Source organism: Lissotriton vulgaris, chromosome 1_1 (assembly GCF_964263255.1).
Source record: "Lissotriton vulgaris chromosome 1_1, aLisVul1.2, whole genome shotgun sequence".
NCBI classification, from domain to species: domain Eukaryota; kingdom Metazoa; phylum Chordata; class Amphibia; order Caudata; family Salamandridae; genus Lissotriton; species Lissotriton vulgaris.
The window spans coordinates 1,431,552,117-1,431,570,427 of record NC_141685.1 but is presented as its reverse complement, the minus strand read 5'-3'; the positions used below and the strand labels follow the sequence as shown (position 1 = coordinate 1,431,570,427).

The following is an 18,311-nucleotide window of genomic DNA, read 5'->3' as shown; positions in this document are numbered from 1 at the left end:
TAAAGGACACTTTAGCCGATCCTGCCAGCCTGAAATAGACTGGATTGTGTGAGCTGAGTCTGCTTCAACCTTGGCAGCTGGCCTGCAATTGCAGTACTTCACCTATCACAGCAGCAGACCTTTTACCTGCTAATTGCTAGTAATAGACACTCTGTAGGAAATAGTAAGAATACTATGTAATCTCGCTGCATAATTTTGAAGGTCCTTATATTTTCTTCTGCCACAATAACAGCGATATTTTGCTATTATTGTTTTTATATATTTTGTTCTAGATTGGTTTCAAAGAACAACCTCTAATAGCACTACTAGTACACGTGTCTTCTCTGTGAGATGACTTGGGATAAAGGGTGACAGGCACCCAGAAAAATAAACCAATAGTCTATGGTGGGTTTGCCTGTAGTGACACAGATCCCGTCCAGGCAAGAATGTGGCGTAACAGCCAGAGCTGCCGACTTTGAAGCTGGGGAACCAGGTTCGTGTGTCGACGTCGGCTCAACATCCTGTGATTCTGGGCAAATCACTTAATCTCCTCGTGCCTATTATCAACAAAGAATGAATGTGTCTTTGTGTAATGTAACTGGTGCTTGTGTAAAGCGCTCCCATACCTTCGGGTCTAGTTTGAGCTATATAAAATTGCACAAAAACATAAAAGTTAAGGGAGTGGCTCACAGGACCCAAAACCATTTTCAAAACTTCACAAAGCTCTTTTTTAAAGCTTTATTTAATCGTTTTCATAATTATCGAGAGAAGAAATATAAGGAAATTACCGAAAATAGAAAGAGCGCGGTTACAAGTATTACAGTGATAGATTATGTTCACATCTTCACTCAGTTGTACATTGAGGCAATGCCTCACATATAGAGCAAGAACAATAGATGTTTGTTGGGGAAACATAAAAAGAGAAGCTGTATGTCAAGAGCGGAGTAGTGAGGGCTTGTGTATATTCAGGTAGCAGTGTCCTGGCGGGTATGACATGAGGATAGTGTGTCAATGGGTGTTGGTGGAGTTGAGATCGAGGAATTGGGGTCTAGTGAGAGCAAGTAGGAGCGGTATGGTTGCCAAATACCTTTGGGCCGTGCAAAAGGGTGTTGCAATGTTGTGTAGACCTCGCTCGTTAAGTCGCAGTATGACATGCTGTAAAGCCAAGCTCTAGTAGTGGAGTGTATGGCGTTACCCCGATTAATTGCTATCTCTCCTTTTGCTAGTAGCAAGGCAATGGCGGCCGGGCTGTGAACATTTTTTGGAATGGATGAAACATTGCCAAGCTACGCCATAAACCGAGAGGGATCTAGAGTTAGTAAAATCATCTGGGAAAGGATACCAAACACATCTCTGCGGCCTGCCTGTATGAGTTTTTCGGTCCTAGCGCAGGGACACGCCAGCTGAGCGTAACCGCACGCTTTATAAAACTCCCTTATTATCAGTCCAGTATTTAGCAATGGTGGGGCAGGTCCAAGTCATATGCAGGAAGTCGGCTCCAAAAAAACAGCATTTAGGGTAGAGGGAAGACCTGGAGGCGTCAATCCCAATAGGGGTAGTGTAGGATGCGAAAATTGAGTAATTTAGGACGGTGATTGGGGGATACTAGTTTAATCTGTGCACAACAATACGCCCACTCCTTATCGGTTATGGGATGGCCAAGATCCTCTTCCCAGCGCAGTCACATCCCGCTGTCATGGGAATGTTTAAGACTGAAGCGGAGGGAAGTCCTCAGGAGCGAGGGGATAGGAAGGGGCATGAGAACACAGTGTACCATGTAGTCTGTTAAAAACAAATCTGTCCATAACACTTCACATAGTTAATTGGATATCCTTGCATTGCCTGGGGGCTAAGGGAAATCTACAGGATGTCACAAAAATAGTTTGCTAACCACATCAGGTGTAAGATTATCACACTACATTGTTGCAAATACCCCTCAAGAACAAATTCTCTCAGTACTCCAGAACCCACCGTGTGTACTCTCAGTTATGGTAAAATAGGGAATGTGTCAAACCAATTCGCTCAGTGTGAAACAATGGCCCCTGAACATTCATTCTTGCATACTCCAACCTCATTTCATCCTTCAGATCTGAATAGTTATCCACCAAATTGATCCAATTTTCGAGTCTGCCCTGGATACTGTTAATTACATCCACAAGCTACGGTCATTACTAGAACTCTAAAGAGGAGGTTAGCTACAGTCTGTTTGGACCTGTGGTATCAAAATGTATATATTTGCACAGACAAACTATTTGATTAAGAAACGAGAAGAGAAATAGATTCTTACCATTGTGTGTTCCCATGATTTTTCCATCTTCTATAGAAACAAAATTACCCGGCTGAGGATGTAAATACTAAAAAAACAAAATAAAAAAAAACTATAAATTGCCATAATTGTAAGGCATTTAGAGGCAAAACGTCACTTGATTTATTTAAAGACATCTAAGCATTTACTAATACTCCAGCAATTTCACATTCGTAATTGGGCGCGCATTACGAGTTTGACTTATTGCGAATGACTCTGCCCCAGAGAGCAACAGTCACTGCACCATGCGTTTTTGTCCTTGGTTATTTTACCGCCCTTTACGAATTTGACCTGTCACAATGAGAATACTGCACTCCAAAACCCTGCGCATTCTCCTTGTCGATAACAATTTCCCTCGTCAATTTGTGTCGGGTAGAATTATTGGAATCCTCTCATTTTGCACAACTCAGCACCCATATTGAGGCATAAATACTGTTTAAAGTGGAGTCTGCGGTGCCACCAGGCGGAAAAAATGGTCTACCAAAGTAGAGGGTGCCCCGCAAAATGAGAAAAGATTTGGACCTCGTGGGAGAAGTACAGAAACTAGTTGTGTTTAATGGGGGGCGAGGGGGGGGGTCTGATATGAGAGGGACGTGCATCTCGAGATGCAGTATTAAGATATTGTAAGCGCTGTATAACTTCTTTCTGCTCATTGCCGACCGATGACACACTATTTCTGTATTATTAGACACTATTTCTGTATTATTACAAAGGTGTACCTAGAAATTGTTTAATAAAAAGAACGTTTAAAAAAAGAAAGGAGAGTCTGATTTCAGAAGGAAGGTGTAGGAGGCGGGACTGCAATCCCAAGCTGCAGGTATGCGGTGACTAATTCGGACCCTAGCACTTGGGGTCGCCAAACTCATATTTTTCGACTAACTTGACCTTGTAGCAAAACCGAAGGTCACTTTATGTTTTCTTTTCATACCTTTCACGTATCGGCCAACGATATGACGCTGAGTTCACATGAGAATTGTTTTACATGCACATTAATAGAAGGAAACAATCACTCACCTCAAGAATAAAGTCTGCAAAATGCCTTTCGCCAATAAAACAAATCCCCATGCTCTAGAGAGGGAGCAAACACAGATAACACATTAGCCAAGTGGTAAAACTAGGGGAAAGAAACATAATGTTACTTTATCATTCACAGTGGAACTATGGTTGATGCTAGGGTCATGGATCCGTAAAATCTGAATAACAATCCACAGTGGGAAGACCACAGAGCTCTTCAGAAAAGAACTGAAAACCTGGCTATTCGACAAATAATTTACCCCTTCCCCTAGCGCCTTGAGACCCTCTGGGTGAGTAGTGCGCTATACAAATGCACGAACTTGAACTTTCAAACAAACATTTCCAAAGCCAATGGTTAGCCACGTGTAGAGTGAAGAGATCTTGACAAGTGTCATTACCCATGCATACCTGGTACACCAGAGCCAGAAGTAACGTAAGCTAACCAACATTCACACATAAAAGATACATCAGTGCAAAGTCCCCTCACAGATGACAATGTACACAAGCATATGCACAGCTCAGGCAGCAGCAGTGCATGGTCTGCGTACATGCAGAGGCCTGGCAAAGCTCATTTTGATCCTCGCTATTCTGTCCAATGACGCGGGCTGACCAAGCTATAGGGTGCAAATATTCTTGCGACAACCTCATTTCACAGTTTTTCAGCATTGCAATTCGATTGGCTGGAATCAAGAGGAAGTCCAGTTTTTAGGCTATAGCCACTTTTCCATCCTTGGGTTCATCAATGAATGCAAAGGATAGTTGGAACGCAATGACTCTTTGTCCATACTCTGTGCTCCACTCATTACATCAGTCCGGCTAAGCTCATTGGTTGTCCTTGGTGTACCGCTCATGCTGCACAGATTACTTACAATCAAGCTATCTGCAATTACTTTCTTGATACTCTTGTGTGCAATGCGTGCTCAAACTCAGAAGTTTGTCAGGGGCCCTTCAACGACAGTTCGGATAAACTACAGCAGAATAAGTTATGTTAATTACTCAGGCTTTAATAGAATAGACATTTATGGAGACATTCAGCTTGGTCTGTGGATGCCATTGTGGCAATCAGGCAGCGCCATATGGCCTGGTCCGACAGGTCAGTGTGTGGAGTAGTTTTCTATTGATTTCCCGGATACTAAACCGAACATTGCCTGCAGCATGCTCAAATCCTTACAGTCTTCCATACCTTGCAAAACACTTATACAGAATGTCTCTACATATTCAGAACTTGCCAATTTACAAACACGGGTCACACTTTCAGCTATCCAATTTACTAAAAGGAGCAATTTTTTTGGGTACCCAGACCTATTTTCTGTCCCAGGCAGACCCTAAGAAGGAGGGATGATCTGTGCAGGTTCCTGTCATTTTTTATACGTTTGTTGCAGATATCCGTTTTCTTCAGTGGCTCAACATATGTGAACTCACTGGGGATGGTCATGTTTGTTTGGTCAACTAGTAGAGCTCAGGGCACTGCTGGGCTCAAGCTGCCACCACCCTTAGTGGAGGGTGGCCAATGCACTTCCACAGACTATGGGAAACTGCGATTGATGGCTGCTAACTAGTAAGCGGGAGCACAGACCAAAACTGACCTTCTGTATGCTGCATGAATGGGTCCATTGCATGTGGCTCACAAGATGGAGGGAGCTTGCAATAGAGTTATCCCAGCTTCTCTGCTTGTCAGAGACCACACAGTGCTTTCATTAATATCTAGTTTCTGGGTTGTTCATTTAGACACAACGTCATCTGTTTAGAACCTATTTTGTTTCCCGAGCAGGAGAAGGCCTTATTCTGCCCAGCTAAACCCACTTGGGATGACCAGCCGACATCCAAGTGATAGTTTGTTTCCCGTCTCTCAAGTATAGGAAGCCCAATTAAATACTGGTGAAGATGATCCAATGTTCTATCTGGCTGACTGTATGAATTAAAAAATTGCACTTCTTGTATTGAACTTTTGGAAATTTAGCAGCGCCAACTCTGAATATGGCGTACCATAGCAGAAAACCCTTTGCTGCTTGCTTAAATAGATGGGACTATGCCTAGAATAAGACAATAATGCTAAACAAGTTGCCCCACCTAGGGAGGCAAGGAAATGAAATGACCATTGTGGAAGCCCTCGTGAAAGGCCCAGCTAACTCAGGCGTGCGTTTAGAACAGAATTACAGAAAAAGCCTGCTCCGGATCTTAGAGGATAAGTGGCTGAGCTGATCTGGACAGAAACCGAATGCGAAGAGCAATATCTGCATCTTAGGAGGGTCGAAGATTTGCAAGAGACAGCAAAGCTCTCTTTCTTCAGTTCCGACTGCACTGTGCTCTCGGCCTGGCCTCTTGATTTATGTATTTATTTATATATAAAGTTTTTATATAGCGGGAACTTGATCCCGAAGGATATCGGAGCAGAGTATAATAGGCATTGAATCAAATGGTGCACACATAACAGCTCATTTATAAATCCTGAGTGAACGAGGAGTGGGCTATATGATGGAGCGTAGTGATATAAGAGGAATAAGTGAAATAATCATATACAGGAATAATAACCAATACCAAAATAATAATCTAAACAGGAGTCAAATGGGGTTCTAATAGGCATTAAATCAAGTGGCTTGGTTGAATGATGCCCATTGGGCTCCATTATGGAATGGATCCAAGTTGTTTTTGGACAAAGGAAACTACAATAGACAAATAAGAGTGATCTCGCAACACACATGATCGATAGGAGCACTGTAAGAAGCATGGAAAAGAGATCAAGGATTAGGACAGACTTGGAGCAGAGAAGGACGAACATTAAGAGGTACCTCTCAGCATAAAAGGACTATTGAACGGCTGCGATGATTGGTCACACATGTAACTCTTAGGTAGGACAGACAGACAGTAATAAGGCTTGATACTATATCACTTTATTCTGTTTTATTTGATAAAATTGTTATTTGCAACCCAGATATATTATAAACCTGTGGACCCTCCCCATGTAGGTGGTAGGAAATATATTGAAACTGACCTTCTGTAATTCTTGTATATATTAATAGTGTTTGATGCACACAACTTCAAAATCCTTTCTTTAACATTGCTGAAGTAATTACGTGTTATTTCGCAAATCAAAAAATATTTAATGAATTAACAAACTTCCAGTGAATGTAGGCATTAAATAGCTTTCAATCGCTCGATTGTATAAAAAAGCTCAATACTATTAGCTGTGTAGAGTGGGTCTGAAGAGAAGCTTTCTCTTAAACAACTGTTCATTTTTCTTCTGATCATGAAATATGAGCGTATGCCTAAAAAACTAAACGTTTGAAGTGATGTTATGATTAAGTAACAAAACTTTAAAAATACTGAAATTTGCCAGTTATGATTATCCGCACAAACTATAACTTGCACCTCAATGCTCTGCTCGTGACTTCACATGTGACATGACAACAGACAAAACTGAGGTGATCATACAGCACATCACCACTGTCATAATCAGTGACATCACTATGAACAACATAGGCAGTGTGGCTAGTCTACCAGAGGACTTAGAAGAAAGCAATGCAGACGTAAGAGGCAATTTTTAACAGTGGAAATAAGGTGTAGGTCCACAAAGTGGCTAGGTCACAGTTCCTTCACTCAACCAATCATTTGCATGTCCAAAGGCCATGAGCACGGGCTATGACTACATTGGACTGACCACTAAAACCCTCCTGCACACAGCCACATGGTATACAGGAGTTTGGCAGAAGGCCGGAACTACTCCCAACCCTGTGCATAGTCGCAAACCAAGCACAGTGGGTTATATCTATCAAAAGGTACTTGCACAGGTCAGCCATGCCCTGAAATCAATCCCTACTGCGCAAGGACAGAGCCCAGGCAGTGGGTTAAGTCTACATGAAGGCTCTGTGAAGAGATGGGCCGAGATCAAGGCCCTGTGGCCAAGCCCTGCAGCGTATGGCCAACGGGCCATTTGCAGAGGTTTATAGCCATAAGCATGGCGTACTGAGTGCTTAGCTAAAGACAAGGTGTTATTTTGCATGAAAAATGGCACTGAATAACAAAACATACACAAATAATCAAAGCACTGAGTATCTACAATGATGGCAGTGGTAAGGTGATGTGATGTCAATGATATCATTTGCAATATCTTCTGTGACATGTATCATGAGCTACTGCTATTACGTCTACAGCAACGTAATGTGAACAGTAACACAATCATTGCAAGACACTGACTGTACACTCACCTCCTTCCTCTTCAGTACATGATGAAAACCAGCCTCAGCTGCCATCTTTTTTACAAAACCTTTTGTTAATCCTCCAAGTGGGAAAATGGTTCTTCTCAAAGCATTCTGGGAAATCTGACTGAGGAAGAAGGTCTGGTCTTTAAAATGGTCTGCTGCCTGTAGAAGGTGGACAACTGTAGTCGCAATAATTATCATGATGAAAATAGTGAATAATATTAATAACAAATACTAAACTATAAATGTATCTAAAACAAATTACACACAAAGAAAAATGAAATAACTAACTTATTTTACAAAAAAATATTTTCTAAAAAATATTCCAGTGTAAAATCCTGCATAAAAAAATCATTACAGCTATTTAAATTCATAACAATTGGAATAACATTTTTCCATCCGTTCATATTAATTGTATAATTGGGTCGAACAGTTTGTTTCACCAGTGAAATAATTGGTAACAATGAATTGACTAAGGGCCTGATTACGATGTCAGTCACACTCTGGCGGATTAAGAACCAACCAACTGGACTTCAGCGGTTCCGACTGCACCATGTGTGGATACACTCAAATTTGGCGATGATTTTAAGAATCCCTCCAATGCGTAGCAGGTACCACATGGTGCAGGAATTTTCAGGGTGTACCATAGGTGCCCCTCCCAGACCTCCAACCGTAAGCCGCTGAGGGATGGGGGCCCTACAAAGGGCCCCCAAAGTCACCTTCAGACAGCCTTTCCATGTTAGAAAGGCAGACATGGAAAGCCTGTCGGAAAGCGGCATCATAATCCAGACTGCGGAAACGACACGCGTAAGGGATTAGGAGCCCTTTCCAACTGCCAGTCGGAACCGTGCCAGAATAACCGGACGGCTTTTCAATCAAAAGTTAATTAACCACAGCCCAAAAGAGTAGTATATATAATATATCTGTGATGAATAAATGACTTGTACATTGTATTGTTGCAAGACCTTGTCAATTACAAAGAATTTAACTGGGATAGAGTGCCACACGTCTTGCCAAGATGGAAGTATATACTTACAGCAATTGTATCAGACACATGTATGGCCAGTTATATTATTTAATAACCAGAAGAATATGAATCTTACAAAATAATTATTTACCTAGTATTGGATTTCATATAGCAGGTAAAGTTGTACTTTGATCCACACTTTATTTTCTTTCCTCCAGAGGCAGGATGCTGAAACCCTAAGGTCTTACAAATTAAAAAGTGCTGCACATACCCATGCACATCCACAATACAGTGTAAAATTGCAATGCATAGTTTCACCTCAAATCGGTTCCAGATTTGTCCTTTCAGGAGAATAAGCCAATGGGAAGAGCACAAGTCAGGGGGAGAACAATGCTTAGTTGGTAGGGTTCTTCCATTTTATGAGGCTGGTCCCTGTTAATCCACTCTCATCAGCAGAATCAGGTCAGCAAGGTCAGCAAGGAGCTAATCAAAGCAAACCTGGGGCAAATGATTTATCCAAATCCACCTTAACCTGCCAGGCATTGGCATTACAAGAATTGTCAACACAAGTATATCTACAGAAAATGTAAACAGGGTAGCAGATAATATCTTTATCTGGCACTTGTATAATGTGTGACTACAGATCTCCGTAGACCTAAAGTCCTTACATATGTCACAATACATTGCTTACTGTGACCATACTAGAGCCTAAATCCTTCAAGACAGGACTTGTATGCCAAATCTTTATATAGAACTGTTAGACCGGTCAGCTTAAAGGTGGTATTCCCCCAAACATTTTGCTTATTCCCCTTCTATTTATGAAATTCATTTTTGTTGGCATTAGGACTCTCAGCTCTTTACTACTGCTAACTAGTACAAACGTGCTTGTTTTCTCGTCTCTAAACATGGTAAAATTGGTCGACACCTGCAAAGTATGTTTAATTTACTTATGTTTACATGTTTAATTTACTTATAAGTGGCCTACACTGGCTACCCGTCAACAAGAGGATCACCTTCAAGCTCCTCACCCACGCACACAAAGCACTCCACAATGCCGGACCAGCATACCTGAACACCAGACTCAGCTTCTACACCCCCACCCGCCAGCTCCTCTCCGCCAGCCTCGCCCATGTCCCCTGCATTCAACGAACAACCTCCGGCGGCAGATCCTTCTCCTACCTCGCCGCCAAAACCTGGAACACCCTCCCTACCCACCTACGGCAAACCCAAGACCTACTCGCCTTCAGAAAACTCCTCAAGACCTGGCTCTTCGAACAGTTGCGCCCCCTCCCCCTTCAGCGCCTGAGACCCTCACGGGTAAGTAGCGCGCTTTACAAATGCACTGATTGATTGCTTAATTTTTTAGTCGCTAGTAAAGTGGTACAATATGATTCCAGGGCCTGTAAATTAAATGCTACTAGTGAGCCTCAGGACTTGTTGTGCTGCTGCAGTCTGTGTGCAGTTTTAAACTGTCAATTAGACTTGGCAAAATAACCTCTTTGCCAGGCCTAAACCTTTCTGTTTTATACATATAGGTCACCCCTAAGATAGGCCCTAAACAGCCCATAGGGCAGAGTATAGTGTATTTGAAAAGTTGAACATGTAATTTTAAGTGTTACATGTCCTGGTAGTGATAAACAGATTTGTTTTTCACTACTGCAAGGCCTACCTCAACCATTGGATAACCTTGTGTTCCCTTATTACATTTAATAAGTGATAACTCATGTTTAGGAACAGAGAGAAAAGTCTTGTTTGGCCCCATAAAATTGTAATTTAAAATTCTCATTAATGGTTAAAGTCACAATTCTGAAAAGGCCACTTTTAGAAAGTTGGCGTTTTCTTGTCTAAACCATTTGGTGCCTGCCGCTTGTGGCATAGGTAACATGATTAGCATGGCACTTGGCCGTTGTATATTCCTCCCAGACAGTGAGACAAAGAAGAACTAGATGTAGGCAGGATGGGCCATCCTGCCAGGATGCAAGGGGCGGAGCTGTTGCATGCCCTACTAACATTTTAAAGGAGCTGCCTTAGCACACTCACAAAGAACTTCACTCCAGTATTTTGTCACCCCAGACCTCTTGAGGCTTGAGCAGAGATAAAGGAAATTCCAGAGCAGACTGTGGTGGGAAAGTTCAAGAATTTTCTTCCACTTCAAAGCTGGAACCAGGTATAAAAACAGAACCCTCAGACCCACTCTTCAGTTTCCTCCCGGGCCTGTGGAGGACACTCAGAAGGCCTGCTTTGCACTTCAGAGAACTGCCCTACTGCTTGAGCTTGGTTTGTGCTTCAGAGGACTGCCTTGCTGCTTGAAGCCGGACTTGAACCCTCAGATGACTGCCCTGCTGCTTGAGATCTGCCTTGCTGCTTGAACCCGGGCTAACAGAGTGACTCCAATGGCAACCGGGCTGGCCTCCTATTCTTAGCTGCAAAGACACAAAAAGCTCCAACAACATGAACCCTGCCTAAAGTGAGTTCTCCCTACCAGGTGGTGCTTACCCAGTCCTGGATACTTGGACGTGGTGCTAAATGTGCCCAAACAGACAAAATCTAAAACTTGGGAAATTTCAGCCAATAAGTGCTCTGAGAACCGACAGGAGACTGGGACATACCTGCTCTTCAATCCACATAAATCAGTAAGTAAGTAAGAGATTTATAAAGCGATTGATTGCCAAGGAGTCTTGACGCTGAAATAGCAAAGATGTGTGATGAGACCAAGAAGAGCGGGTTGTTACGGAGTGGGAAAGAGCCAGGTTTTCAGTGAGGCCCGGAATTGTGTATGGACAGATTGGGATCTAATGTTCAGAGGCAACTTGTTCCAGACCTTCGGAGCTAGATGGGAGAGGCATCTGCCTCCCCATTTTGATTTTCGGGACATTAACAAGTGCTTGTTTTGCTTATCTCAGAGCGTGTACCATTGGAATAGTTTAAGTTATTCCATAGGTCCACCACCATACAAGGTTTTATGGATCAGACATAGAGCCTTGAATTAAATCCGCTCTTTGACTGGAAGCCAGTGGAGTTTTCTAATAGCCTCAGATATATGATCATATTTAGGGATGTTCAGTAGTGTTCTGGATGCGGCATTCTGCAGGGATTGCAATCTAATTAATTGCCGTTTATCCACCTCTAGGTAGAGTGGGTTGCAGTAATCAATCCGAGACAGCACAGGTGCTACCACAACCATTTTCCTTAACTCCATCTGGAGAAACTGTAAAATCTTCCGCAATATCTTTAGAGTGAAGTAGCAGGTCGAGGTTACCTGGTTTATCTATCCTGCAAAACTGAGCTGAGTGTCACACACAACGCCCAGGTTTCTCATTTTGGTCACTGGCAAAGGACAGACTCCTGCCACTGCCGGCCACCAGGCAGAGTTCCAAATTGGAGGACCAGTGCCAAACTCCATAACCTCCGTCTTCTGAAGGTTTAGTTTTAGATAGTTAGGATGCATCCATAGTATGATGTGATCAAGACAGCTGTGAAACTTAGCCGATAACGCGTCCTTCGTGGAGGATATGGAAATTATGATTTGGTATTGTCGGTGTACGAAACAAGCGTTTGGCCAGCGGGTTCACATATATGTTGAATAATGTGGGCGAAAGCGCCGACCCTTGTGGGACTCCGCAAGGAAGAGGAAATTTGTCTGACTTAAGGTTGTCCCAGCAGACCTTGCATTCTCTCCCTGCCAGGAAGTAGGTGAGTAGGGCAAGAGCGGTATCCCGAATCCGAATTGCCTTCAGCCGTTGCGTGAGAACAGAGTTATGTTATGTTATGTTATGTTATAGGCTGATTTGTATCGCGCACTGCTAGTCGAGACTGTCCTGGCGCGTAGAGGAAACAAAGACAGCACACACCGGGAATCTAGAGGGCTTGTTTAAACAGGTGTGTTTTTAATAGTTTTTTAAAAATGGCCAGATCCATTTTATGCCGTAGTTGGTTTGGCAGGGTGTTCCACATATTGGCCGCTCTAACCGCCAAGGATTTGCCCCCTAGGCGAGTTTTCCGAAACCTAGGGACAACCAGGCTTCTAAGTGCTGCCGAGCGTAATTGTCGCGTCAGCTGGTAGAACTTAAACCTAGCCCTCAAGTAGGCTGGACAGGGACCATGAAGGGCCTTATGAGTCAGGACCAAAGCCTTGTAGCATACTCTTTGGGTCACCGGAAGCCAATGAAGTTCACATAGAAATTTGCGGACACTTAGTCTCCTAGGGATGTCAAAAAGGAGCCTAACCGCCGCGTTTTGTACCACCTGCAGTTTCCCAAGAAGAAACGCAGGAGAGCCAATATACAAAGCGTTGGCATAATCTAGGCGCGAGAGTATAAGAGCCCTGGCCACAGCCTCCTTAGCTGCTCCAGGGAGGAGGGGGAAGAATTTCCTTAGGGTTGTAAGGGTGCCAAAACATGTTCCCGCTAATGTTTTGATCTGTTCTCGGAAGCACATATCAGCCCCAAACCAAATCCCTAAGTTCTTGGCTATCCCACAGTCACCCTTTGGACAAGGTGATCCTGTGGGCCACAGTGATTCCCTAAAAGCCATCGGGAATTGTCCGTAAATAAGTATTTCGGATTTCTCCTCATTACATTTCAGGCTGGCCTGGGCCAGCCAGGCAAATACTGACGCCAGACAGTGCTGAGCTTTCCCAGTCTGTAAATCATTACCTTTCCAGGTGAAGAGGAGTTGGGTGTCATCGGCGTAGGCCATAATTTTGGCACCCAAACTCTCTGCCAGGTAGATCAGGGGGTCATATATATATTAAAAAGTAGGGGGCTGTGTTGAGCCCTGAGGGACCCCAGTTTCCACTTTGTTATCAGACGAGTGGAATGGAGGCAACCATACTTGTTGGAAGCGGTCTTCAAGAAATGATTCCACCCATCTTAGTGCCGAGTCTGCGATGCTGATGTCCGACAGCTTGGAGAGGAGCTGGAGATGGGGGACCGTATCGAACGCGGCAGAGAGGTCCAATAAAATCAGAGCCGCTCTGCCGCCCCATCTAGGCATTCTTTGATGGCCTCCGAGACCTCTACAAGCGCCGTCTCGGTGCTACAAGATGATCTAAAGCCCGATTGAGCAGGGTGCAGGGCCCCTGAAGCTTCCACAAACTTCTGATTCACCGAACGCGGCGGATAGGTCAAGTAGGATCAGGACTGCCCTACCACTTCTATCAATTTGCCAGCAGAGTTCCTCCGTGGCCATGAGTAATGCCAACTCAGTAGAATGGCCGGAGCTAAAGCCATGTTGAGTACTGTCAAAGAAGTTATTGGAGTCCAAGTTATTGTTTAGTTCTTTGTTCATAGCCTTCTCCAGAACCTTAGCCCCCAGAGGCGAGCAGGAGATAGGACGGTAACAAGTGAAGTCATAAGGGTCCAAGGAGGGTTTCCTTAGAATAGGTCTAATGCACGCCTTCTTCAAGGTAGCGGAAAGTCCCAAAACCTTATGGTAATGTTTAAGAGGGGGGTGAGTATCGAGCTAATTTGGTTCGAGAAACCATGAATGATGTCCGGTGGGCATGGATCATCTGGAGATCCTGACTTGACGGTTAGTAGAAGATTGTTCACACAGCGTTGACCGTAATTGGTGAGAAACTGGCCAGGTGATTAGTATTTGCTATCCCATCCTCCATTGAATGCAACAATTGAATTTGGAGGACGGAGTCTGTCCTTTCCAATTATCTGTAAATTGTTTTGACTTTAGATTGGAAGAAAGAGGCCATTTTCCCACATAAGGTTTGATCAGGAGTAAACATATTTCCCTGTTGGAGCTTTGATAGCGCAGAGACAGTCTTAAAAAGCTTTCTAGTAGAGTCCTTTGCCAACTCTATTATACTGGTGTAGAATTTTTTTGGCTCTCATAATAGCAGCTTTATATTCTGTTAGTGCCCGATTGTAGTTGTTTTGACCCTCTATGTTGTAATCCACCCTCCATGCACGTTCTGAGCGTCTGCATTTGGATTTTAGGATTTTTAGCTCTACGGAGTACCAAGGAGCGGTGGTATTGTGCCTTCGTTGGTTGGCCGATCTTATAGGAGCCAGTTGGTCTATAGCAGGTCTAATCCAGTTATCGTAACTGTCTGTATCCAAATTGGAATCCAATGCTGGTGTTAGTACATTTTCCCCCCAGCAGATTGGTTAGGGCGTCAGAGCTAATATTCCACCAAGACCGTGTACCTGTTGGGGGTGGGCGCACTGCTGAAGGGGTTGGAGTATGCCCAACACAAAGTGAATCGCCAGTCGCAATAGCTCCTAATACATTCTTCTCCTGAACCAGTCTTGCTTCCACAAGTCTCCGCCAGATGGAACCATAGCACAGGTGTCACCTGCTCTTGCCCACACACATGTAGTCTGCTCCCCCTGCAGGGCTGGCTAGCTTCTTCCCTCTTCTTCTAGACTGGCTCCTCCAGGCATTTCAGGACAAGGAACAGCTCTTCCTTCAGGTCAGACTCCATGTGATATCCCGCCACCTCTGGAGAGCTTCCTGTCAGTATAACACTAGCCATGGTTGATTACTTTGTGGATCACCCTCTACCTTGGTCAGAGAACTTGGAATTGGGTCAACAGCTCCAGGCGGCAGACCCGAGAGCAGAGGACGGCCCGGGACCAGGGTTCAATTCCCGGCGCGGCAGGTTTCTGGACCAGGGTCAGCGGACTCGATAATTCTCTCGCCTCGGTGCCCACTCTGATCAGCGATCACACTCGGCAACTCTGGGCATTAGCTTGCCTCATCTTCACTAACGGCCCCACCAGACCGCCGGGGATGCCTGGTCTCACCCTGGAGATACCCATTAAGGGACCACCTCTCAGGGAAGCCAGGAAAGGTTTCGCAGCGGTCGAAGCGCCTTGGGACCCTCCGGGTAAGTAGTGCGCTATATAAATGCCTATACATTTACATTTACATTTACACCTTTATAAAGGTACAGCATAAAAGGAGTGTGAATTCTCACTCTGCACTTACAGAATCAGTTTGGGTGACTTCTTCCATGTGTCCTCCGCAGGCTTTTTTTCCAGAATGAGCCTTTGTGTAGCACCCCCCAACAGAGGCACAAAGTCATGTCGGTATTCAGCACCTGGTTATTACAGCCACACAGGACAGGACAGTGATCAGGAAGAGCAACAAAAGGCTGAACCCCCCTTTTGTAAAAGATGCTTCACACTAGGATAACAAAACTGTAGAGCAGTCCTTCATCCCTATCATCCACCAAATGGCAGTATTTAGGGATATTAATCAATAGCTCTCTGCAGCAAAAAGACCTCACTGAATTTCTCAGGTAAGTGTGTCTCCTCTGTCCCTACTTCAAATGTCTAGGTATCCTCTCTACAGTCTCAGGAAAGTCAGAAATACACTTTCACTGCATGGGAAAGTCACTTTACTTCTGTTTCATGCACATTAGCATGCCAGAGGCTTCTAAAATGCAACACACTGGCAACCATGTATCAAACATACCCAGTGAGCATAATATGCAAACCACATATATACATGCACACTTAAGTAAGGGACATCAGAATACTGGTGGGTTCCATGTCTTTACCAAAGCAATATTCGGAACTACAGGTTAGTGGTGACGTTAGTCTGACAGGAAGCAAAAGGTGTCTCATTCAAGGAACATTGATTGGAGGAAAAAGCCATGCAGCATAAAGAATCCTCCAGGTAGACAGAATATCCAAAATGGAAAACTGTTGAGGAATCTGACACTCATAAAATCCAGACCACAGTAGATGAGGACTGGATCCAGCAAGAACAGGATTCCAAGCGAAGGAGCAGTATTCAAGGAGAAGAAGAATGATTCCAGAAGATAGAGCATGACAATACAGGAAAACAGAAGCAAGTAACTGAGGAAAAACCCAAAACCTCAGCTACTGGAACATACTGAAAGTTCCAACTTCTTTTATAAGGTGAAAGAGGACTCAAGATGTGACTTACAGTAAGTTGTACAGACATGACGGGTTTGCATGCAACAATATTACAGACTGGAGCAGTGACCATGATGGTTTTAGGAGGCACCAAACGTGTTACTTCCTGTTTCTTCATGTACAATCTGAATGTTCCAACACAAAACAAAAAAAAAGAAGATGATGGACGGAATGCTCAAGATTGTCAAACATTCACCCCCAGTCACAGATCTGGGTTAAACCCATCAGTATTTTGCTCACCTTGCCACCCCAGTTTGGAATCAGCCATATGCAAATCAGTCTTGACACTGTTCCTCATGGGAACAGTCCATCCCGAACTGCCAAGCCAGATCACCCTAGACCAAAAACAAGCAACTGGGGACCAGTTTCGGGGTATCACCTCTCATCAGGCAGGCTACCTTGAATCCAGTGGCATAGTGAGCACAGGACCTACCTCTGGGCATACCCCTTCCCACTAAAAGCGACTATAGAAACACAAACCCGGTCCTAGGATGCTTGATTGCTGTCCGGGGAGGACCTGGCTTGGCAGTTTGGGCTGGACTGTTCCCATGAGGAGCAGGGTCAAGACTGTTTTGCATTTGGCGGGGTCCAAACCGGGGTGGCGTTGGGAGCAAAAAAACAATGGATTAAACTTAGATGTTTTGTGACTGGTGGTGAATGTTTGCATTGTTCAGCATTCCGTCCGTCTTCTGTTCTTTTCAGTTTGAATAGGAGCCCTTTTCTGAAGGAAAGATTTTACAGATGTGGCCTGAAAACTAAAATCTGAAAAAATGCTGAAAACAGGACTAGAGGTAACCGAACTGCTATTGTGGTGTTTATCATCGTTACAAGTGGAAGAAAGTGCAGAGAGAATAAAGAGTGACTTCCGGAGACAGCATTGTGCACATGCAGGGACAAACAAAACATAAGAGTCTTCCTATTACAGAGTACCCAGGGCAGGGAGACTACTACGATCCACGGGCCACAGACAGAGTGAGATCTGCATTGCCTGTGTAACACAAGACCTATCTCAAACCATGATTTGCTATGCCTGTACTGAATGGAACTCAGCGCTTATTGTGCTCACCCTCATGGCTGCTTTCACACCCTACAACATCAGTTTCTTTATGATATTCTTGTTCACACCTTCTTTTTGAGATCTAGTAGACTTGTGGTTTCCCATGGAGCTCTTCTCTCCTAATCCATGGGTACATGTGCCTTCTTCTTGTGGCAGTATTAGGTCATTGCATACATTTACTAATGAATGTCAATGGCACGCAGCTCGTGGAAGACTTGGTATAGTACTCAAATGCTCAAGTAATATACAAATATTTGTTGCAACAATGCATACAAATAAACTATCTTTTGCTTTACAGCTCCAAGATAGAGGATACATTATTTGGCCCAAGTTCTGTGCCCTCAGCTTTGAATATTCTACTCCAAAGGATGAGTTCCAAGGGAGCGAATCGAAGACTAGAGCAAGTGCTAAAAACAAGTATTTGGAAAGCCAACATATCTCGTTTATGAGAGAGTTATTGCCTTTGCCAATTTCTTTTAGGCATGTTGAATAGCAGCATGGCTGAAAGTTAGAAAAAAAGCAATTTAACACTGCCATTTCTGACTGCAAAGGGGCAATGATCAATTTTCTCAGTATGAGATTATTTCTGCCTTTAAATTTTTTTTTTAATTATCTTACATCCAAACTGAATTTCGCAGTTTTGTACCTGCATGAAGGGAGTGCCGTACTGTTTGCATCTTTGTAGCATCTTGACACCTGACGGCTACCTTTTGGGCTCTTTTTTTCTGGCAGAAACGGAGGGGGCAAGCAATGAAGAGGGAGGAAGTGGATGGGCCAAGCAACCACAGGGGCGGCGCAGACAGGATAAACAACAATGCAGTAAGCGAGGGGGGGGCAGGGCAAGCAACAATGCGGGAGAGGCAGGAGGGGTTACGAGTAAAAGGAGAAA

General features: G+C 44.0%; 1 protein-coding gene across 1 annotated transcript in view; it reads right to left on the bottom strand.

Moving 5' to 3' along the window:
• The window catches only part of TRMU (tRNA mitochondrial 2-thiouridylase), a 115,638-nt gene that overhangs the window by 52,443 nt on the left and 44,884 nt on the right, over window positions 1-18,311 (bottom strand). Inside the window, exons 5-7 of the mRNA XM_086967264.1 lie at window positions 7,504-7,676; window positions 3,299-3,352; window positions 2,267-2,333 (exon numbers count right to left, since the gene is read on the bottom strand). Coding sequence (XP_086823390.1) covers window positions 2,267-2,333; window positions 3,299-3,352; window positions 7,504-7,676 — 294 coding nt within the window. The remainder of the gene's footprint in view (window positions 1-2,266; window positions 2,334-3,298; window positions 3,353-7,503; window positions 7,677-18,311) is intronic.